The sequence below is a fragment of the Suricata suricatta genome, chromosome 9 (genome assembly GCF_006229205.1).
Source record: "Suricata suricatta isolate VVHF042 chromosome 9, meerkat_22Aug2017_6uvM2_HiC, whole genome shotgun sequence".
Lineage (NCBI taxonomy): Eukaryota > Metazoa > Chordata > Mammalia > Carnivora > Herpestidae > Suricata > Suricata suricatta.
In genome coordinates, this window is record NC_043708.1 from 63,161,346 (window position 1) to 63,178,945 (window position 17,600).

Genomic DNA, 17,600 nt, shown 5'->3' on the forward strand with positions numbered 1-17,600 from the left:
TGTCTTCTGTAGGTTACTTTAGAATTCCTTAGCTGGTCATTTTGCCTGAATCTTGCCTTTATCCCGTGTATCCTGCATTGCACAGTGTGGAATAGAGTCTCTAATAAGTGACTAAGAATCTGTATTTGCCAAGACGATGGATACTAGGGCAAAAATCTTGCCATACCCCCAAGAACTTCGCAGTATTATCAAAGCCACTAGATTCCCAGACTAGAGAGCTTGTCCAGGGAGTTACAGTATGTTAGTGTGCCTGACATGGTGTTAGATGAAATGTAGTGTCAAGGTCTACTTTGTGTTTTATTTTAGGTAGAATAATAAAGAGGAATAAGGGCCTTTGTGGCACATGTTTTAATTTATTATATTATTTAAAAAAATTTTTTAAATAATCTCTACACCCAGCATGGGGCTTGAATTTATAAGCCCGAGATCAAGAGTTGCATGTTCTACTGACTGAGCTAGCCAGGTGCCCCAGTGCATTCTTTGAAGGCTTTATTCTTGATAAGTGAATGAGGCAGAGGTAAGTCTCAGTGACTGGAAAGTCTCCTGCTTATAGTCCTAGGAGCACCAACATCTTTTATTATGCACTTTTTATTTTAGGAGACTGCAAAGTAAAAAGACAGGAAAGCTAGTAATATGCCCTACGTTAATTTTGCAATCTAAATTGCTACCCATATGTCCATATAAGTATTTGATTATGTGTCTGTAGGAACTAGTTAAGGTTTAACAGCAATGAAGCTACCTAAATTGCTAGTTATACTTTTTACTAAAATGTATTGGATTAAAAGCTATCTTGTGTTTTTACAAGTTGATTAGCCATAGTTGTGCCTGGCTGGCTCAGTTGGTAGAGCATGCAACTCATCATCTCAAGGTCATGAACTCAGGCCCCACATTGGGCATAGAACCTACCTTAAAAACAATTATTAGTCATTGATTATTTGATATATTCTAACTACTTTTCTTAACTTACCTGGAAAATTGCAACTTGTAAGAAATGCATTACTCCTGTTTAATTGTTTTATGATTTATTTAAATCATGTATATTTGAAGTTTTTTAGATTACTGTTGAGAACATGTCTCACTTTTGTAATCCCAAGAGAAAAACAATGTATTTTTGAAGCATTTTGATAATTTTTGCACAGATACTTACAAGAAGATTAAGATTTCGGTTGGAACGTGCACCTGGTGAAACTGCATTGATTGACAGGACTGGCAGGATGTTGAAGATGGAACCTTTAGCTACAGTTGAATCTCTGGAACAGTATCTCTTAAAGATGGTGAGTTTTGGCAAGGCCATGGTGAAATAGGCATTCTCTGCTGTGGTTTGATCCTTTAGAAAAGTAGTTCGGGAAATAATGTGTGTAGAGTTACGGTAATACACTTTGCCCTAGTAATTCCGTTTTTTGGAGTCCATTCTTTGTGTGTGTGTGTGTGTGTGAGTGTGAGTGAGAGAGAGAGAGAGAGAGAGAGAGAGAGACAGAGAGAGAAAGAGAAAATGAAAGAGCATGAGCAGGGTAGATGGGCAGAAGGAGAGGGGCAGAGAGAGAATGAGAGAAAATCTTAAGAGGCTCACTCCTACAATACTGGGCTCTTCACCTGCACTGAAATCAAGTGTTGGAAATTCACCCAACAGAGCCACCAGGTACCCCTGGACTCTGTTCTAAGAAAATAATCTTTATACACTACAAATGGTTTCTTCATAAAGATGTTTATTAGAGTCATTTGTAATTCTAAAATAGTGAAGAAAACCTTAATACTAGAGTCAATAAAGGAATATTAGGTTTATAATTATTTCCATATATTTGAATATTATTTAGCTATTAAAAATGTATAAACACAAAAACTGATAAGGAAAAATGTTATGGTACAGTATGATCAGATATTTTTTACTCTATCAGTTGAAAGACTGGACTAAAGAAATACTCTATCATGTGAATAGTGGGGTATTTTGGTTATAGAAATTTGTATCTTTCTGTTCTTTTCCCCAAATATTCTTTAATGAGTATTTGTTATAATAAAAAAAAAGTCACATTAAAGGGATAGGGAAAAGTGGGCAATGCATTTGAAAATAGCCCTGTTAAGGTGAGTGTCTTCTGTATTTTCTTTGGTGTAGGTAGCAAAGCAGTGGTATGATTTTGACCGATCTTCATTTGTTTTTGTTCGAAAATTAAGAGAAGGCCAAAATTTTATATTTCGGCACCAGCATGATTTTGATGAAAATGGAATCATTTATTGGATTGGGACAAATGCCAAGTAAGTCATGCTATTTGATGTAGAGTGAAAACATTCACCCAGCAAAAAGTTCTTTGTAGTAGAATAAAATTATTAACTCCTCTGAGTATCTGTAGGAATTTTTGTCTTCTAGATTAAATTTAAGACTATCTCACTTAACTTTATATGAAGGAAAAAAATCTAAATTGTCAATTGTAGGATTTTTAAAAATTAATACAGTTTTATGTGGAAAACTAATATGAACAAATACAGTTGTTTTAATAGTGTTAACTGCTTAATTTTTTTCTTTTATTTAGAACTGCATATGAATGGGTGAATCCAGCTGCATATGGACTTGTAGTAGTAACATCATCAGAAGGAAGAAACCTACCTTATGGCCGCTTAGAAGACATACTAAGTCGTGATAATTCAGCTTTAAATTGCCACAGTAATGATGATAAGAATGCTTGGTTCGCCATAGATCTGGGTCTCTGGGTGATACCATCCGCGTATACACTCCGTCATGCCCGTGGTTATGGAAGGTCTGCACTGAGAAATTGGGTTTTCCAGGTATCCAAAGATGGACAGAACTGGACTTCTTTGTATACCCATGTTGATGACTGCAGTCTCAATGAACCAGGGTTAGTTGAGGAGTCTTTGCAAATTGAAAAACTCAGTAAAGAGCTTTGTTTACTTTTATAACTGTATGCCCTTAGAGCTCTCTTCTTTATGGAATTTTGAAGCAGATTTTCTTTTCAAAAACATCGCTTGATACTATAATTTAAATATTAAAACTTTGAAATAATACTTTTACCAGAAATTTAACAGCTTTAGATTAAACATAAGTGGAACATTGAGCCTCCTTATTTAAAAAGAAATTGATATATATGTGTATATATAGCACACTAATAAAAAAATGGAGTTAGTTTTTTTACTAAACTCTTCATATCTATATGTAATATATGTTCTACAAATTAACAGTAACTGTTGTTGGTTATAGAATTGTGGCTGACTTAAAAGTTTTTCTTTTTTAATGTGTCTTTTTCTAAACTTTATAGATCCTGTATTATTTTTTTTAGGTGTGTGTGTGTGTGTGTGTGTGTGTGTGTGTGTGAATGAAAGTGTGTACGGGGAGAGGGCGAAGGAAGAAGGAGAGAGAGAATCTCTAGCAGGCTCCATGTCCAGGACAGAGCCCACTGTGGGCCTCGATCTTAGAACTGTAACATCATGAAATCAATAGTCAGACACTTAACTGACTGAGCCACCCAGCACCCCAATCATATATTATTTTTTCAAGCACATAAAGTTCTAACAATTTTACTTCTAGTAAGTTTTAATTGAGCAGTGTGGCATATTTTGTAGGAAACATAAGGCATGGAGTTAGGTTCTGCATTTGATGTGGTATGGAAGGAAACACCTTATCATTAGAATTAATAGATTTTTCATTTTTTATTTTTTAAAAATTTATATCCAAGTTAACTAGCATATAACATGATATTTTCAAACTTTAATATTTAATATATCATTTTAAACTTTGGCAGAATTCAAAGAAATCTTCATCATAAGAGCATAGTTGCTTATAAAATTTCTTGTCTTATTTCTTTGGGTTTTATTAATCAGAAATCATTTAATGTTAGGTAACTAATAGCTTACATTTAAACATCGTTTTTAACTTATTTTCCTGATGACTGTTGTTTTCCTTTTATATCTTGTTTCTTGTGTAACAAACTGTAGACTGAATGTGGAATTTGGTTTTTCAATAGGTCTCTATTATGTAAAAAAAAACATCTTCCCTGTTTTAAAACATTACACCAGTTTTTCCCTAACACCTTCACAGGTCAACAGCAACCTGGCCTCTTGATCCACCAAAGGATGAGAAACAAGGGTGGCGACATGTGAGAATTAAACAGATGGGGAAGAATGCCAGTGGACAGACCCACTACCTGTCACTATCTGGATTCGAACTCTATGGCACTGTAAATGGAGTATGTGAAGACCAGCTAGGTAAAGAGATGATAGCAGGCTTTTCACTTACTAGAACACTTCTATTTATAAAAAGTGATTTGTTTATAGTTCTCTAATTTCTATTTTACAGGAAAAGCAGCTAAGGAAGCAGAAGCTAATCTTAGAAGACAGAGACGTCTCGTACGCTCCCAGGTTCTGAAATACATGGTTCCAGGGGCGCGTGTGATCCGAGGGCTTGATTGGAAGTGGCGGGACCAGGATGGCAGCCCACAGGGGGAAGGGACCGTCACAGGAGAGCTGCATAATGGTGAGTGGGTACTTCGCGTTTGTGGTGTAAAAATGGAGTGTTCCATAACAGTGTATTTCTTTTGTTATTTTGGGATAGTTTATAAATTGTATGAATGTTCTGGCACTATGTAGAAAAACATTAAAAATGAAAAAAATCATTTACTTAGTATTAAGGGAAAATTTTATTTTCTGTGTTGATTTGACATTGAGTGCTAATATTTTGAGATGGTTAATAAGCTGGTAGAAGTTGACTATTCTAAAGACATTTTTTTTTGTTTTTTAGTCTATTATTTATAAGTTTCCATTGATCTTTAATTGCTTACACTTTTCTTATTATCCTGATGGGAATCAGGCAGTAATTTTTTTTATTCTCTCACTCATGTAGAAGAAAAAGTACTAACATTTTTAGTTACTATTTTTCAACAAAGACTAGAGTAAGAATTGTAGCCTCTTCATTTATTAGTAGATTGTAAGTTACCGTTCATAACGTTTTTCAGTCTACTAACATTTCTTTGGATTTTAAACTTCGATATTTTAAAAGGTAAGGGTTGTTTAAATCATTAAAACTTTTTTTAACATTTATTTATTTTTGAGAGAGAGAGCGAGCATGAGTGGGGGGGGAAGGGGGCAGAGAGAGGGATACACAGAATCCATAGCAGGCTCCAGGCCCCAGGCTGTCAGCACAGAGCCTGATGCAGGGCTTGAACTTATGAACCATTTGTAAGATCGTAATGTGAACCGAAGTCAGGTGCTTAAGTGCCTGAGTCACCCAGGCACTCCTAAATCAAGTCTGTATTAAACCTTTGATGCTGTGGATTTTAGAGAAATCCATATCCACTTAATCAATTGCTCTTAACTCCAGAAGCAACTCATAATGGCTAATTTTTTCCTTATAACTTAAAAGGCTGATTTATTAGCAGATACTTTGCCTAGCTAGTAGTGTTTTCTTAAGAATTTTGCTTGGCATTAAAAACAAAAAGGAGTTGAATGTTCGTATTCTTAACTTATGCCAAATATTTAAAGAGCTATAATAAAGGTGACAGTGCTTAGGAGAATGAATAAACACTTAATATCTTAATACACTCATGTTCTGTGAGATACGGGCATTTATTTACCTAAATAAACTCTTGATTTTGCTGTTTTTAAGATTCTATTCCTTAAATTACTTTACTGCCTAATGTATTTCTATATAGTTATACTCCATTGCAAATCATTGCCATTATAGCAGGTTTACAGTGAATGAACATATATGTAACTGCCAAAGTTCATAAAAACCATTAATAGTGGATAAATAATAGTTTTAAAATTAACAAAAATTTATGTTTTTCTTTTTTAATTTATATTTGAGAGACAGAGAAAGAGAGAGACAGTGTGAGCAGGGGAGGGTCAGAGAGAGAGAGAGAGAGAGAGATACAGAATCTGAAGCAGGCTACAGGCTCTGAGCTAGATGTCAGCACAGAGCCCAGCGCAGGGCTCGAACCCACAAACCGTGAGATCATGATCTGAGCTGAAGCCGGATGCTCAACTGACTGAGCCACCCAGGCGCCCGTACCCTCCCCTGAAATTTTAAATGTTTTTTAGACATCATAGTAATACTCCATTAATATTCTGTCTCTTCTAAATTGTTGGGCTTTTAAGTGTGTTAGCTAGTTAGGGCTATATGAATGTGGTTTATTTTTCTCAGGCTGCAGTCAGCTGGAGCAACTGCCTAGGGAAATGGGAATCTTAATTTTAGAATTTAGTATGTAAGAAAAGCTTATTTTTTGCTGATCTAATGTAGAGGTGTAGAGTTGCAGCTGACTAAGGTGGCTATTCTTAAGTCTCACATGAAAACCTTTATGTCAGAGAGAGTACTTAACTTATAAATAGTTAAACCACCCATTTCCTTTTCTTTTGTTCTTTTTTTAAAATTTTATCTTAAGTAATCTCTATATCCAACATGGGGCTCAAACTCACAACCCTGAGATCAAGAGACACGCTCCACTGACCAAGCTAGCCAGGCACCCCTGAACCAACTATTTCTAATGTGGCTAGTTAATTAATTTTTTTTTTTTTTTACCTGTCTTTCGGGCATAGTGGGAGCTCAGAGTTTCGTAACCATGCACTTACGAAGAGTACGTTGTGCCCTTATTTTGGTTCCTCTTAGATTGCAATTTAATTACATTCTCAATATATGAATAGTTTGCATTTAAAAATTATTCTCCACATTATATCAATTAAATCCTTTCTAAAGAATCTATGTATCAGTGGGATTATCCTTTTTTTTTTTTCACGTATTCCACAAATGTGAGTGCCTATGATGTAAAGGTACTTTGTTGGACTTCAGATATTTGATGATCCCTAAAAAAGTAAGATCCCCTGCATTCTGAGTGAAACTGATAGACACACAATTACAGATCTTGATGATTGTTATGAAATAAATTATCAGCATATTTTTAGACTGATTAATGCAATATAAATATTGATTTTATTTGGGATTGGGATACATTTTTGAGCCTTTATTCACACTGTTCCATGTTGCAGAAGAGATAGTTAAATGTTGGTTCTTCAGAAGTTACTTCAGCATATAGAATAAATGGAGGCAATTGTTATCTCATCAAAACTAGATGATGTAGATTTGGGGCAGTTAGTTTTCGTCTCCTAGAACGCTTATGCATATAATCTCCACAGGTAATTCAGTATTACTTACACCCCTCCGAGCCGGTCATTATAAATATACATGAATTTGTTATGCGTGTGTGCACATGTGCACACGCATGGGGGTACCAGCTGTTATGGAGAAAGTAATTGCAGACTTTATAAAGACTGGTTATTTTTTTATTTTTTATTTATTTTTTTTTTCCTGGTTATTTTTTTAAAAGTACATTTGTTTTTATGTGTTGTGTTTTTCCCTTGAATTAGATAGCTTATAACACTAAGAATGTAAAATTTTTATTTTTTCCTTTCTACTAGACAATTTATTATACTGTTTTTGGAAGTTACTGTTTTCTTAAAAAAAAAAGAACAAGTGCTGTTTACAAGTACAAGTAAATATACATTGAATATCACGTATAATATGTATGAATAACGAACTATTTATTAGTTCTTTACACATTATTAGATTTAGCTCATAGGTTCTAATAAGAGGTTAGCAGACTTTAAAAATTTGGTTTTAGAATTTTCTGTGCTTGTTCAAATTTATTAAACTTAATCATAAGAAAACCAAGTAACCACTGAACTTTGAGAACACAATTGAAATGCTGACTTAGTGTTATTTGAGGTAGTGACCTAAAATTTATACAGTAATATATGGATATTTTGCTTGTCAATTATAGGATTTAGCTCAAACTTAAAAATTAATGGTAAGTCAGAACTTTTTCTGTAAATAACATTCAAGTACATAGTTCTGTTTAGCAATTTAGATTTCATCTCTACTCAGCTGACCTTGCAGTATTTCACTATTTGTATCCGTCTTTTTATGTTTTTTAACAGTTCTTCCCCTTAAAAGATAACCCCATAGATGTAAACATGACCCTTACATTGTTTTCAGAGATCAGCAGAGCAAGCAGTTCAGAAATGAGAGAAATAAAAGGAAGAATTTAATTTTAGTTAGCAGACCTTAAATGACTGTAGAAATTCAGAGAAGTGCAGCACTGATAAAAAGCTGATCCCATATTGTGGAGCTACTGTCTGACACGCTCCTATCTGCTTTCTGCTGGGTCTCACAAACTCCTGTCCCTTTCCAGGCTGGATTGATGTCACCTGGGATGCTGGTGGCTCAAACTCTTACCGTATGGGCGCAGAAGGAAAATTTGACCTCAAGCTTGCACCAGGGTACGACCCTGATACAGTGGCATCACCCAAACCTGTTTCATCCACTGTTTCAGGCACAACGCAATCATGGAGCAGCTTGGTGAAAAACAACTGTCCAGACAAGACATCTGCTGCTGCAGGCTCCTCAAGTAGAAAAGGAAGCAGCAGTTCTGTGTGTAGCGTGGCCAGTAGCAGCGACATCAGCTTGGGTTCGACCAAAACGGAACGGAGATCAGAAATTGTAATGGAACACAGTATAGTTTCAGGAGCTGATGTCCATGAACCAATTGTTGTTCTTTCATCTGCTGAAAACGTCCCTCAAACAGAAGTAGGGTCATCATCCAGTGCAAGCACCAGCACCTTAACCGCGGAAACGGGAAGTGAAAATGCTGAAAGAAAGTTAGGCCCTGATAGTTCTGTTCGTACTCCTGGGGAGTCTAGTGCAATATCCATGGGAATTGTTAGTGTTAGTTCTCCTGATGTTAGTTCAGTGTCTGAGTTAACTAATAAAGAAGCAGCTTCACAGCGGCCCCTTAGCTCTTCAGCAAGTAACAGACTGTCAGTGAGTTCTTTGTTGGCTGCTGGGGCCCCTATGAGCTCTAGTGCAAGTGTACCTAATCTGTCCTCAAGAGAAACATCTAGCTTGGAGAGTTTTGTAAGGAGAGTGGCAAACATAGCACGGACTAATGCCACGAACAACATGAATCTAAGCCGAAGCAGCAGTGATAACAACACTAATACTTTGGGGAGGAATGTGATGAGCACAGCAAGTAAGTGAGCTTTTCCTTATGGAACCCAATGGTTTTTCCTCTCTGAGGGATGCAAAGTAGGGTTTCTTGTTCAGTGGGTTCTGGCTGCAGTTGTGAACTAGATCATTAACCATATTACATACAACCACGTCAAATTTAGCACTTCAGGAATATGGAGTTAAGTTCTATAGAAACGTAATCTCTTAAGAATTCAGATCAGGTATGATAAAGAACCTCTTAATCTGAAAGGATGAAACAATAACACACTTTTCTGTGATAAATTGTTAACTTCAGCTGCATGAGGAAATAGAGGACTATTAAATTTTATCATAGTCAACTTAAATCAGAGCATCGCACTGGTTTAACTCTTCCTTAGGTCCTAAATTGCTACTATCTTCTAAAAGTTCTCTAATTCTAATTTAAGCTAACAGGTCAAAGTAATTCCTTTGGAAAATATCATTGGGAATTAATTCATTGCCTGTTTCTCTTTTTAAAAAAAACAAGGCTTAATTTCTTGAAAAATAACAGGGCTGTAAAAACAAGGACTTTTAGTTGGATTTCAGTTGGGTTCCCAAAGTTGTTGCTTTTCAGCCTTAAATAATTAGTATTTCGAGATCTCATTCTTTTTTTCTAAATATACAACCTAGTTTTTTCTAAGGTTTATACAGTCTCATCAGTTGTACTGATTTGCTTCATTTTTTTATCTTTAGCTTCTCCTCTTATGGGTGCTCAGAGTTTCCCCAATTTGACCACACCTGGTACCACATCAACAGTGACAATGTCAACATCCAGTGTGACTAGCAGCAGCAATGTAGCCACAGCAACAACAGTTTTATCAGTTGGTCAGTCCTTAAGTAATACTTTAACCACCAGCCTCACATCAACCTCCAGTGAGAGTGATACGGGTCAGGAAGCAGAATATTCATTGTATGGTAAGTTGTAGTTTAAAAGTTGTAGTTGTGTTTAGGTATTTGTGTAGTGATGCTTTTACTATGTTTTCCTGCTATTTTTTAAAAGTTTATTTATTTATTTTGAGAGAGAGTGTGTGGGAGGGGCAGAGAGGAAGGGAGAGAGAGAATCTTAACCAGTCTCCACACCATCAGCATGGAGCCCAGTGTGGGGCTTGAACTCCTGAACCATGAGATCATGACCTGAGCCAAAACCATGACCTGAGCCAACCAGATGAGCCACCCAGATGCCCCTCTGCTAGTTTTTAACTTTTGATTAGAAAGTAGTAATCCTCCCTTCTTAAAGGTATGGCATCTTCATGTACGATGAAAAACTCAGTGCTGTAATGGACTATTAAGTTATCTGATTATAGGCAGGTATCTAGGAACTTTTGTGCCCTCCTTTTTTACCTTTTGTGCACTAATGAATTACTGGAAGAATCATAATAACAAAGAAAGTTGACATCTTTATCAGAGAAGAATAGAAGTGTAATAGATTAAAAGGCTTGTTTGTACACTGTAATATCAGAGGAAAAGAGGAAAAACACTCCCCTGTGTGCCTCCTCTACTCTCAACACTTTCTTCTTGGATTACATCATGCTGGCACCGCCGATTACCAGACGTTTGTTAAGTTTTCCCACATAAAGCACTTTTCAGACCCCAGCTGAGTGTCATACAGTTTAATTTAATTACTAACTTCTGGCACTATTAACTACCTGGAGATAGTGTCAGATCCCACAGGTAAAAGCCTCAGGCCCATAACATTATCTCCCCACCCTTTCAGACACTAATTGCAAGGCCAGGTTGTCATCTGTGCTAAAGACTGGCTCTAAATTGGAGGCTCCCATGGCCCTCTCCTCCTGTTCAAAGCACAATTGATTAAATTATTGGCCAGGAACTCTATACCTGGCCGCTTTTCTTTTCCCATAAAGGGATCATCTTTCCAGACAGCTCTTTTCACTCCGTACATTGTGAAATTATTTTCATATTGTTTGCTGCATTTCTGCAGTGTTGGAAATGGCTGCCATATATTCCACTGTTTGTGCGATTGTTATTTAATAAAGTCTGCATTTTGGACATTTAAGTCACACCTTTTCATTACCATAAACATTGTTATGAATCAGCATTTTTGAACTTTATTTTTGTTTGTTTCCTTAAGATATGTTTTTAAGAGAAGTAATTGTTGAATTGCCTTTCAAAAAGGTTGTACTTCCATCATTATGTTTTGGAATATCTTACCTCACACACACACATACATCCTGGATGCCAGTGCTTGGTCTGTTTAAAAATTAAATTTTTTAATTTCAAATATAAGAATATTTACATGAAGATATAGTTTAAGTATTATTTCATGTAAATCTTATTTTTTTTCAAATTTTATTTAAATTCTAGTTAGTTAACATGGAGTGTGTAAATCTTATTTTCATGTGTTTTTGTTTTCCTTTGAATGTGTCCTGTCTTATTTCAAGCCAAAAGTTGGATCTGATGTTCTTTGGGTTTTAGGAAAATCATTACATTTCTCTGTGTCTACTTTATCTATTAAATGCGTATATAGCAAAATGATGATGATGATTACGGCAAAGTAATGTAAATTCATTGAATAAGCTATATTCTCTCTAGTTTTTCTCCTTGAGCCCCTCTGCTCCTCCATACTCATTTGTTATGTGGTAACTTCATTGAAACTTTAATTCTTGATTATGTGAAAATTAAAAATGATGTGGGTACACTAGTGGGAAAGAATATTAGGGCTACCATTTGCCTTTTGAAAATTATTGCTAGGGGGTGCCTGGGTGGCTCAGTCGGTTAAGCGTCCGACTTCGGCTCAGGTCATGATCTCACGGTTCGTGGGTTCAAGCCCTGCGTTGGGCTCTGTGCTGACAGCTAGCTCAGAGCCTGGAGCCTGCTTCAGATTCTGTACCTCCCTCTCTCTCTGACCCTCCCCTGTTCGCGCTGTCTCTCTGTGTCTCTCAAAAAAATAATAATAAACATTAAAAAATATATATATATATAAAGAAAATTATTGCTAGATAATTACAGATTCCTTTTTTTTACATTCCTAAAACCAGAAGACTTAAGGGTGATGCTGTGAAGGATCAGAGTAAAATTATAAAATAATTTTTATATATGCAAACTTTTACTGTATTAGGTTTTGAGTGACATGGTTCTGTAATATGGTCAAATCTATGAAATAAGGAGCTGTTTAAATGAGAAGATGATGAGTAAAAAAAGCCTTTGGATTCAGTGAATTATAACATGTGAGAGATGGAATTTCATTCAGATTATGTTCCTTTCAAAGTAAACCAAAAGTGGAATTGAATTTGTGTGTGTACTACCACATCACATTTATGAGAACCACTCCTAAATTGCAGGATGGTACCCTACAGAGGTTAAGGGTAATATATTTTATCAAATTTAAGATGCTAATAATTAAAGTTATTTTATATCCTAAGAAATTCAGCTGAGACTTGCTCTTGCTTGTAAGACACATTCTGATTCCAGAATATGAAAATGTTAAAAAAAAATATATGTGCCTCAGAAACTGATTGCTTATAGTATTGGGCCTCTTTCTTCTACTAGCCTTCTAGTAAAAGGTATTGAATTTCAGTACTGTGTAATTATTAGACTTACAAAATAGGTATTTGGTTCAGAGGTTTGCAGATAGACGATTCTACAAAGCAATTATAAATTGTCTTCTGAATGTTCTTTTGGAATATAGAGTGTGTTGCTTTTTATCCATAGAAGTTTTTTTTCTTCTGTATCCAGTAAAAATTTCTGTTTTAGCCTCATTATTACTTTTTGTTTTCATTTTTTGTGAAGAACAGCTCATTAGCATCTTCAATATGTGCAGCTGTGTTTATCTGATATATCTGATATGTGTTTATCTGTCTTCATTGGGGGGTGAGGGGAATATGGATAAGAGGAAAGATGATACGTACGTTACTTCATAGTAAGTAGGTAGTGTCCTTAAGTGATTATCATGAACCTGCTAGGTCACGTTGCAAAACTCTGGTCTCTCTGATTAACTTTATTCTGTCTCTTCCCTTCTATGATCTTTCACAATTCCTATTTATTTATTTATTTTTAATGTTTATTTTTGAGAGAGAGAGTGTGAGCAGGGAAGGGACAGAGAAAGAGGGTGACACAGAATTCGAAACTGGCTCTAGGCTCTGTCAGCACAGAGCCTAATGTGCAGCTCGAACTCACTAACGATCATGACTTCAGCTGAAGTCTGGCTTAACTGACTAAAGCACTCATGTACTCAAGTTCCTATTTATATATTCATTTAATTGTTTTTTAAATGCCTCTCTCCCCTGTAAGTTCCATGGGGACTTGGACCGTGTCTGTTTTCACATAGTTCACAACTATGTATATTTGGTGCCTAACATGGTCCTTGGCACAGAGTAGGTATAGAGGTAATAGAGGTATGTGTTGAGAGTGAATGACCTAAAAGTGTTCTTTTTGCACCATGTTGTGCTTCCTATGATTTATGCAGAGAATGGTGATAGAATTGTTATTTTTAAACCTAGCCCATACTGTTGACCTTTTTATATTATGATTTTGTAGACTTGGATTTAGTTTATGGTCATCCTTTATCCTGTGTTGTTTTCTGCCATGCTTGTGACCAGCATTACTCATTTTGTACTTGTGGTAGTAGAAGGGTGGCATCACTTACTGTGGTCTTTATACTTGTCTCTCTTGAATTTTAGTTTTGTTTTGTAAAACCAATATACAAAGTTATCTTATCATGCTTTGTTAATTGTGTTGATAGTCAGGTTGTTGGTTTTCTTTTCCAGATTTCCTGGATAGCTGTCGTGCCAGTACTCTGTTAGCTGAGCTAGATGATGATGAAGACTTGCCTGAACCAGATGAGGAAGATGATGAGAATGAAGATGACAATCAGGAGGACCAAGAATACGAGGAGGTTATGGTAGAGAGAGTGTCTCCCATTCTCTTAACTAATATAAGATGTTAATAATTGGAATGAAGAGAGGAAAAGCAAAGTCCTAGTTAAACTGTGAAGCAAGAAAATATGGCATGAGCATGAAAAATGTGGTTAATTAAGAATAGCTCTTTTAATCTGAGCATCTCTTCTTTAAAAGAAGATGAATCGGTTATATGGTAAACCTTGGCTTGTGAGCTAATTTGCTCTGGAAACATGCTTGTAATCCAAAGCACTTGTATAGCAAAGCGATTTCTCCATAAGAAATAATGGAAAATGAGATGATTCTTTTCACAACCCAAAAATATGCATATAAAATGATTACAATACTGTAATATATATAGAATAATAAAATATAAAATATTAAGGAAAATAAATTAACCTGCCCTTACCTTTGAAAACCTTTGGGGCTGGTGTAAGGGAGACGAGAAAAGTGGGTTATTGTGCAGGATGCCTTTCACTATCACTGACAGAATCACTGCTGTTATCTCAGTGGAATCTTTTTCTTTTTGTGCAACTTTAATGAGGAAACTGTCCAGTGACATTTGCTTTTGCCTTCTCCTGAGGATTTCGCAGAAATGTAACATTGCATTGTCGTTAAACAGATTAAGCACTTGCACTACTAAAATTTTGCCATTTCCCACATTTTACACATTTCCCTAATGTTATTGAAGTGAGGGATTCCTCCGCCTTTCTTCTTCCTCTGCAGATAAGATGCAGATGTATACTTAGGAAATCTTGCAGTTTTGGCCACTCACCTCATTTGTACTTCTCAGTGATTTTCTTCTTCAACTGTAATCATCATCATCTTACTGCCTTTCTTTTCAATCTTTTTCTGCATTGGGACCACTGTATACACTTGATGGATGCTGACTACAGTATTAATAAACTCTTGTCACCTACTGTATTTAATGTAACTGGCAATAAGGCAGCAGAGGAGACGGTCTATTATCTGCAGGCAGCCTGATCTAGAATGAAGCAAAGCATTCCTAAGCTCACTCTTGTATGGAAAAGCAAAAGACTGTCAATAGGTACTTGGAAGTGAAAGCAAATACACTAGTGGCAGTTGTGGGCACCTTCCAATATTCTAAAAAATCACTGATTTCTGCCAAATACCACGACCTGAGACTGAGCATTGAGCATGGGAGACAATCATGTACAATCCCGCAGTGAGAGGGAGAGAACCATGGGCTCATGTGATATTCGGTGTCATGTACTACTTGTATGGCAAGATATCACTCATTTAGCAAGTTAAAATTCATTAGAAATGTTTGCTCCTTTTGAGGAACACTTGCAGAACAGGTTACCCACAATCAAAGGTTTTACTGTATTTGGAAAATACTAAAATGTCACATGCTGATGTTTTGAAGGTTTAAAGTGTAAAGAACTGCTCTAGTCCTAAGGAATGTAATTTTCATGGTTTCTTCCACAAGAATTCTATTTTAGTATGTAGTGTTTTACAGGAGTATCTTTGTATTATTTCATCAGTCCTTACATCTGTGAGATAGAACATAGAAAAAAATATGTCCTAATTTATCAGTCAGGTTAAGTACAAAAATGGGGACCCAAGCTTAGAAAGTTTGATCCAGGGGTGCCTGGGTGGCTCAGTTGGTTAAGTGTCCGACTTTGTCTCAGGTCATGATCTCACGGTTCATGGGTTCGAGCCCTGTGTCGGGCTCTGTGCTGACAGCTCAGAGGCTGGAGCCTGCCTTGGATTCTGTGTCTCCCTCTCTCTCTGACCCTCACCTGCTCATGCCGTCTCTCTCTCTCTCTCAAAAATAAATAATAAAAAAAACATTAAAAAAAAAAAAAGAAAGTTTGATCCAGACTCTTAATATTTAACCCCTATGATTGTCTTCAAACTGAACTTTTGCCTGCAAATAACATTTATTGTAACTTGTATGTTTTATTTCTTTTTATAAAATGTTAGTAGATATTTAAAAATTTCATAAAGTTGGGTTTTAATGGGGTGAAGAACTTCCAAGAAGTACTTTTAGTATGTTTTACTCAAAAACATAGGGTACAGTAGCGTATTTCTTGTGAAGTTTTGTATACAATGTAAGGTTAATAGAAAACATTGCATTTTCTGAAGATGGCTAATGAATATGAAGTGTTTTACTGATGGTTTTGATAATGAGGTTGATAGTTTGAGGTTAAGGCTGAATGGGGATATATACAGGTGTCAAAAAATTAGAAATGTCTGTTCACATTTTTTTATTTCAGATTCTGAGACGTCCATCCCTGCAGCGTCGAGCTGGCTCCCGCTCTGATGTAACACACCATGCTGTCACCTCGCAGCTGCCACAAGTCCCTGCTGGAGCAGGGAGCCGACCTATTGGGGAGCAGGTAATATCTTCATGACTGCCTTCCCTACAGTGTTATTTTTCCTCCTTTCACAATAAGACATCAACGAAAATGTCTAGAAAAATACAGGGATTGGGGTGGGGGGGATAGGAAGCTGGCTACCAGATAAACAAAGACATTTCCCTTAATCGCTTGGGTTCTGTTTTCTGGACAGAGTCCATGGTTGCTCTGGCAGCATGAAGGAGTTTCTTACTTGAAAGCCCTTCATCTGGGCCCTTGTATAGCAGTGAACATATACTAAAATGATTAATCATTATTATCTAAGACTTAACAGTTTTCAGTAGTAGAGATAATAATATTAGTCTATTAGCTAAATGTTTATTGATCATTATTTAATTCCTAGGCACTGTTTTCAATATTGATGTCTGTTAACTAATCCAGTCCTCTTAACTTTCTGAGAGTTATTATTACTCCTTATTTTCAGATGAAGTGATTGGTAAAGGTCACATGTAGAAGTTTTGGATCTAGGGCTAAAACCCAAATTTTCCGGCTACAGAACTATTAATAAGTGTACCTTTGATTGTTCTGAAAGAATTTTTTTTTTCTTTCCCTCCCTTTTTTTTCCCCCTAAAAGTTAATTTTAATTAAGTGTTCAGAGCATGAGGGGCTATATGTGTCCTTCTAAATACATAATTGTTACTATTTACATCAGACATTTGCAACATGTATAATTCATCATCTCTTTTTTGGTTGGTAGTAAAAATGAAGGGGAGGAGAAAATGTTCCTTTAAAAAACTTACATTAGGGAAATTTTCAAACATTCTAAAAGTGGAATAGTGCAATGAGTCCCAATAACCCATCATATGAACCTAGTGTTTATCAGCACTTTACCAAACCTGTTTGATTTATCTGTCCTATAATTATTTAAAGCGACTTCCAAACATTATATTTTGTATATAATTCAGTATGTAATAAAATTTACATTTTTTAAAAGCAACTTATTTAAAAATATAAATTATAAGTTCACAGATTCACAGGAAATTGCAAAGATATTAGAACAGTTTTATGCCCTTTGCCCAGTTTCTTCCAGTGGTTACACCTTACCTAATGAGAATATAATATCAAAATCAGGAAATTGATATTGGTACAATGTATGTATATGGTTCTTTCTCATTTTATCATGTGTAATTTTGTGTAACCACCACATGGCAACTTACTTTTTCATAAGCTTAAATCATTAAGAAATGTATGTGCCTATACATGTTTATATTGGCTCATTTTGTGCTTAAATACAGCTAAATAAGGAAGTGTAATACCTATAGAGAAGTATTTAATATACACCTTACTTTAAAGATAGCACGCTGGGGCACCTGGGTGGCTCAGTCGGTTAAGCTTCCAGCTCTTTGA

At 35.8% G+C, this 17,600-nt stretch overlaps 1 protein-coding gene across 6 annotated transcripts in view; it reads left to right on the top strand.

The window, feature by feature from the left end:
* HECTD1 (HECT domain E3 ubiquitin protein ligase 1) overlaps positions 1 to 17,600 on the top strand; it is an 87,712-nt gene that overhangs the window by 54,274 nt on the left and 15,838 nt on the right. For 3 of the 6 annotated variants that reach the window (XM_029952974.1, XM_029952977.1, XM_029952973.1), the window contains 9 exons: positions 1,140 to 1,274; positions 2,111 to 2,250; positions 2,526 to 2,849; positions 4,046 to 4,212; positions 4,304 to 4,480; positions 8,187 to 9,023; positions 9,713 to 9,934; positions 13,744 to 13,877; positions 16,113 to 16,235. In XM_029952974.1, coding sequence (XP_029808834.1) covers positions 1,140 to 1,274; positions 2,111 to 2,250; positions 2,526 to 2,849; positions 4,046 to 4,212; positions 4,304 to 4,480; positions 8,187 to 9,023; positions 9,713 to 9,934; positions 13,744 to 13,877; positions 16,113 to 16,235 — 2,259 coding nt within the window. The remainder of the gene's footprint in view (positions 1 to 1,139; positions 1,275 to 2,110; positions 2,251 to 2,525; positions 2,850 to 4,045; positions 4,213 to 4,303; positions 4,481 to 8,186; positions 9,024 to 9,712; positions 9,935 to 13,743; positions 13,878 to 16,112; positions 16,236 to 17,600) is intronic. The other 3 variants (XM_029952975.1, XM_029952976.1, XM_029952979.1) reach the window with 3 other exon arrangements.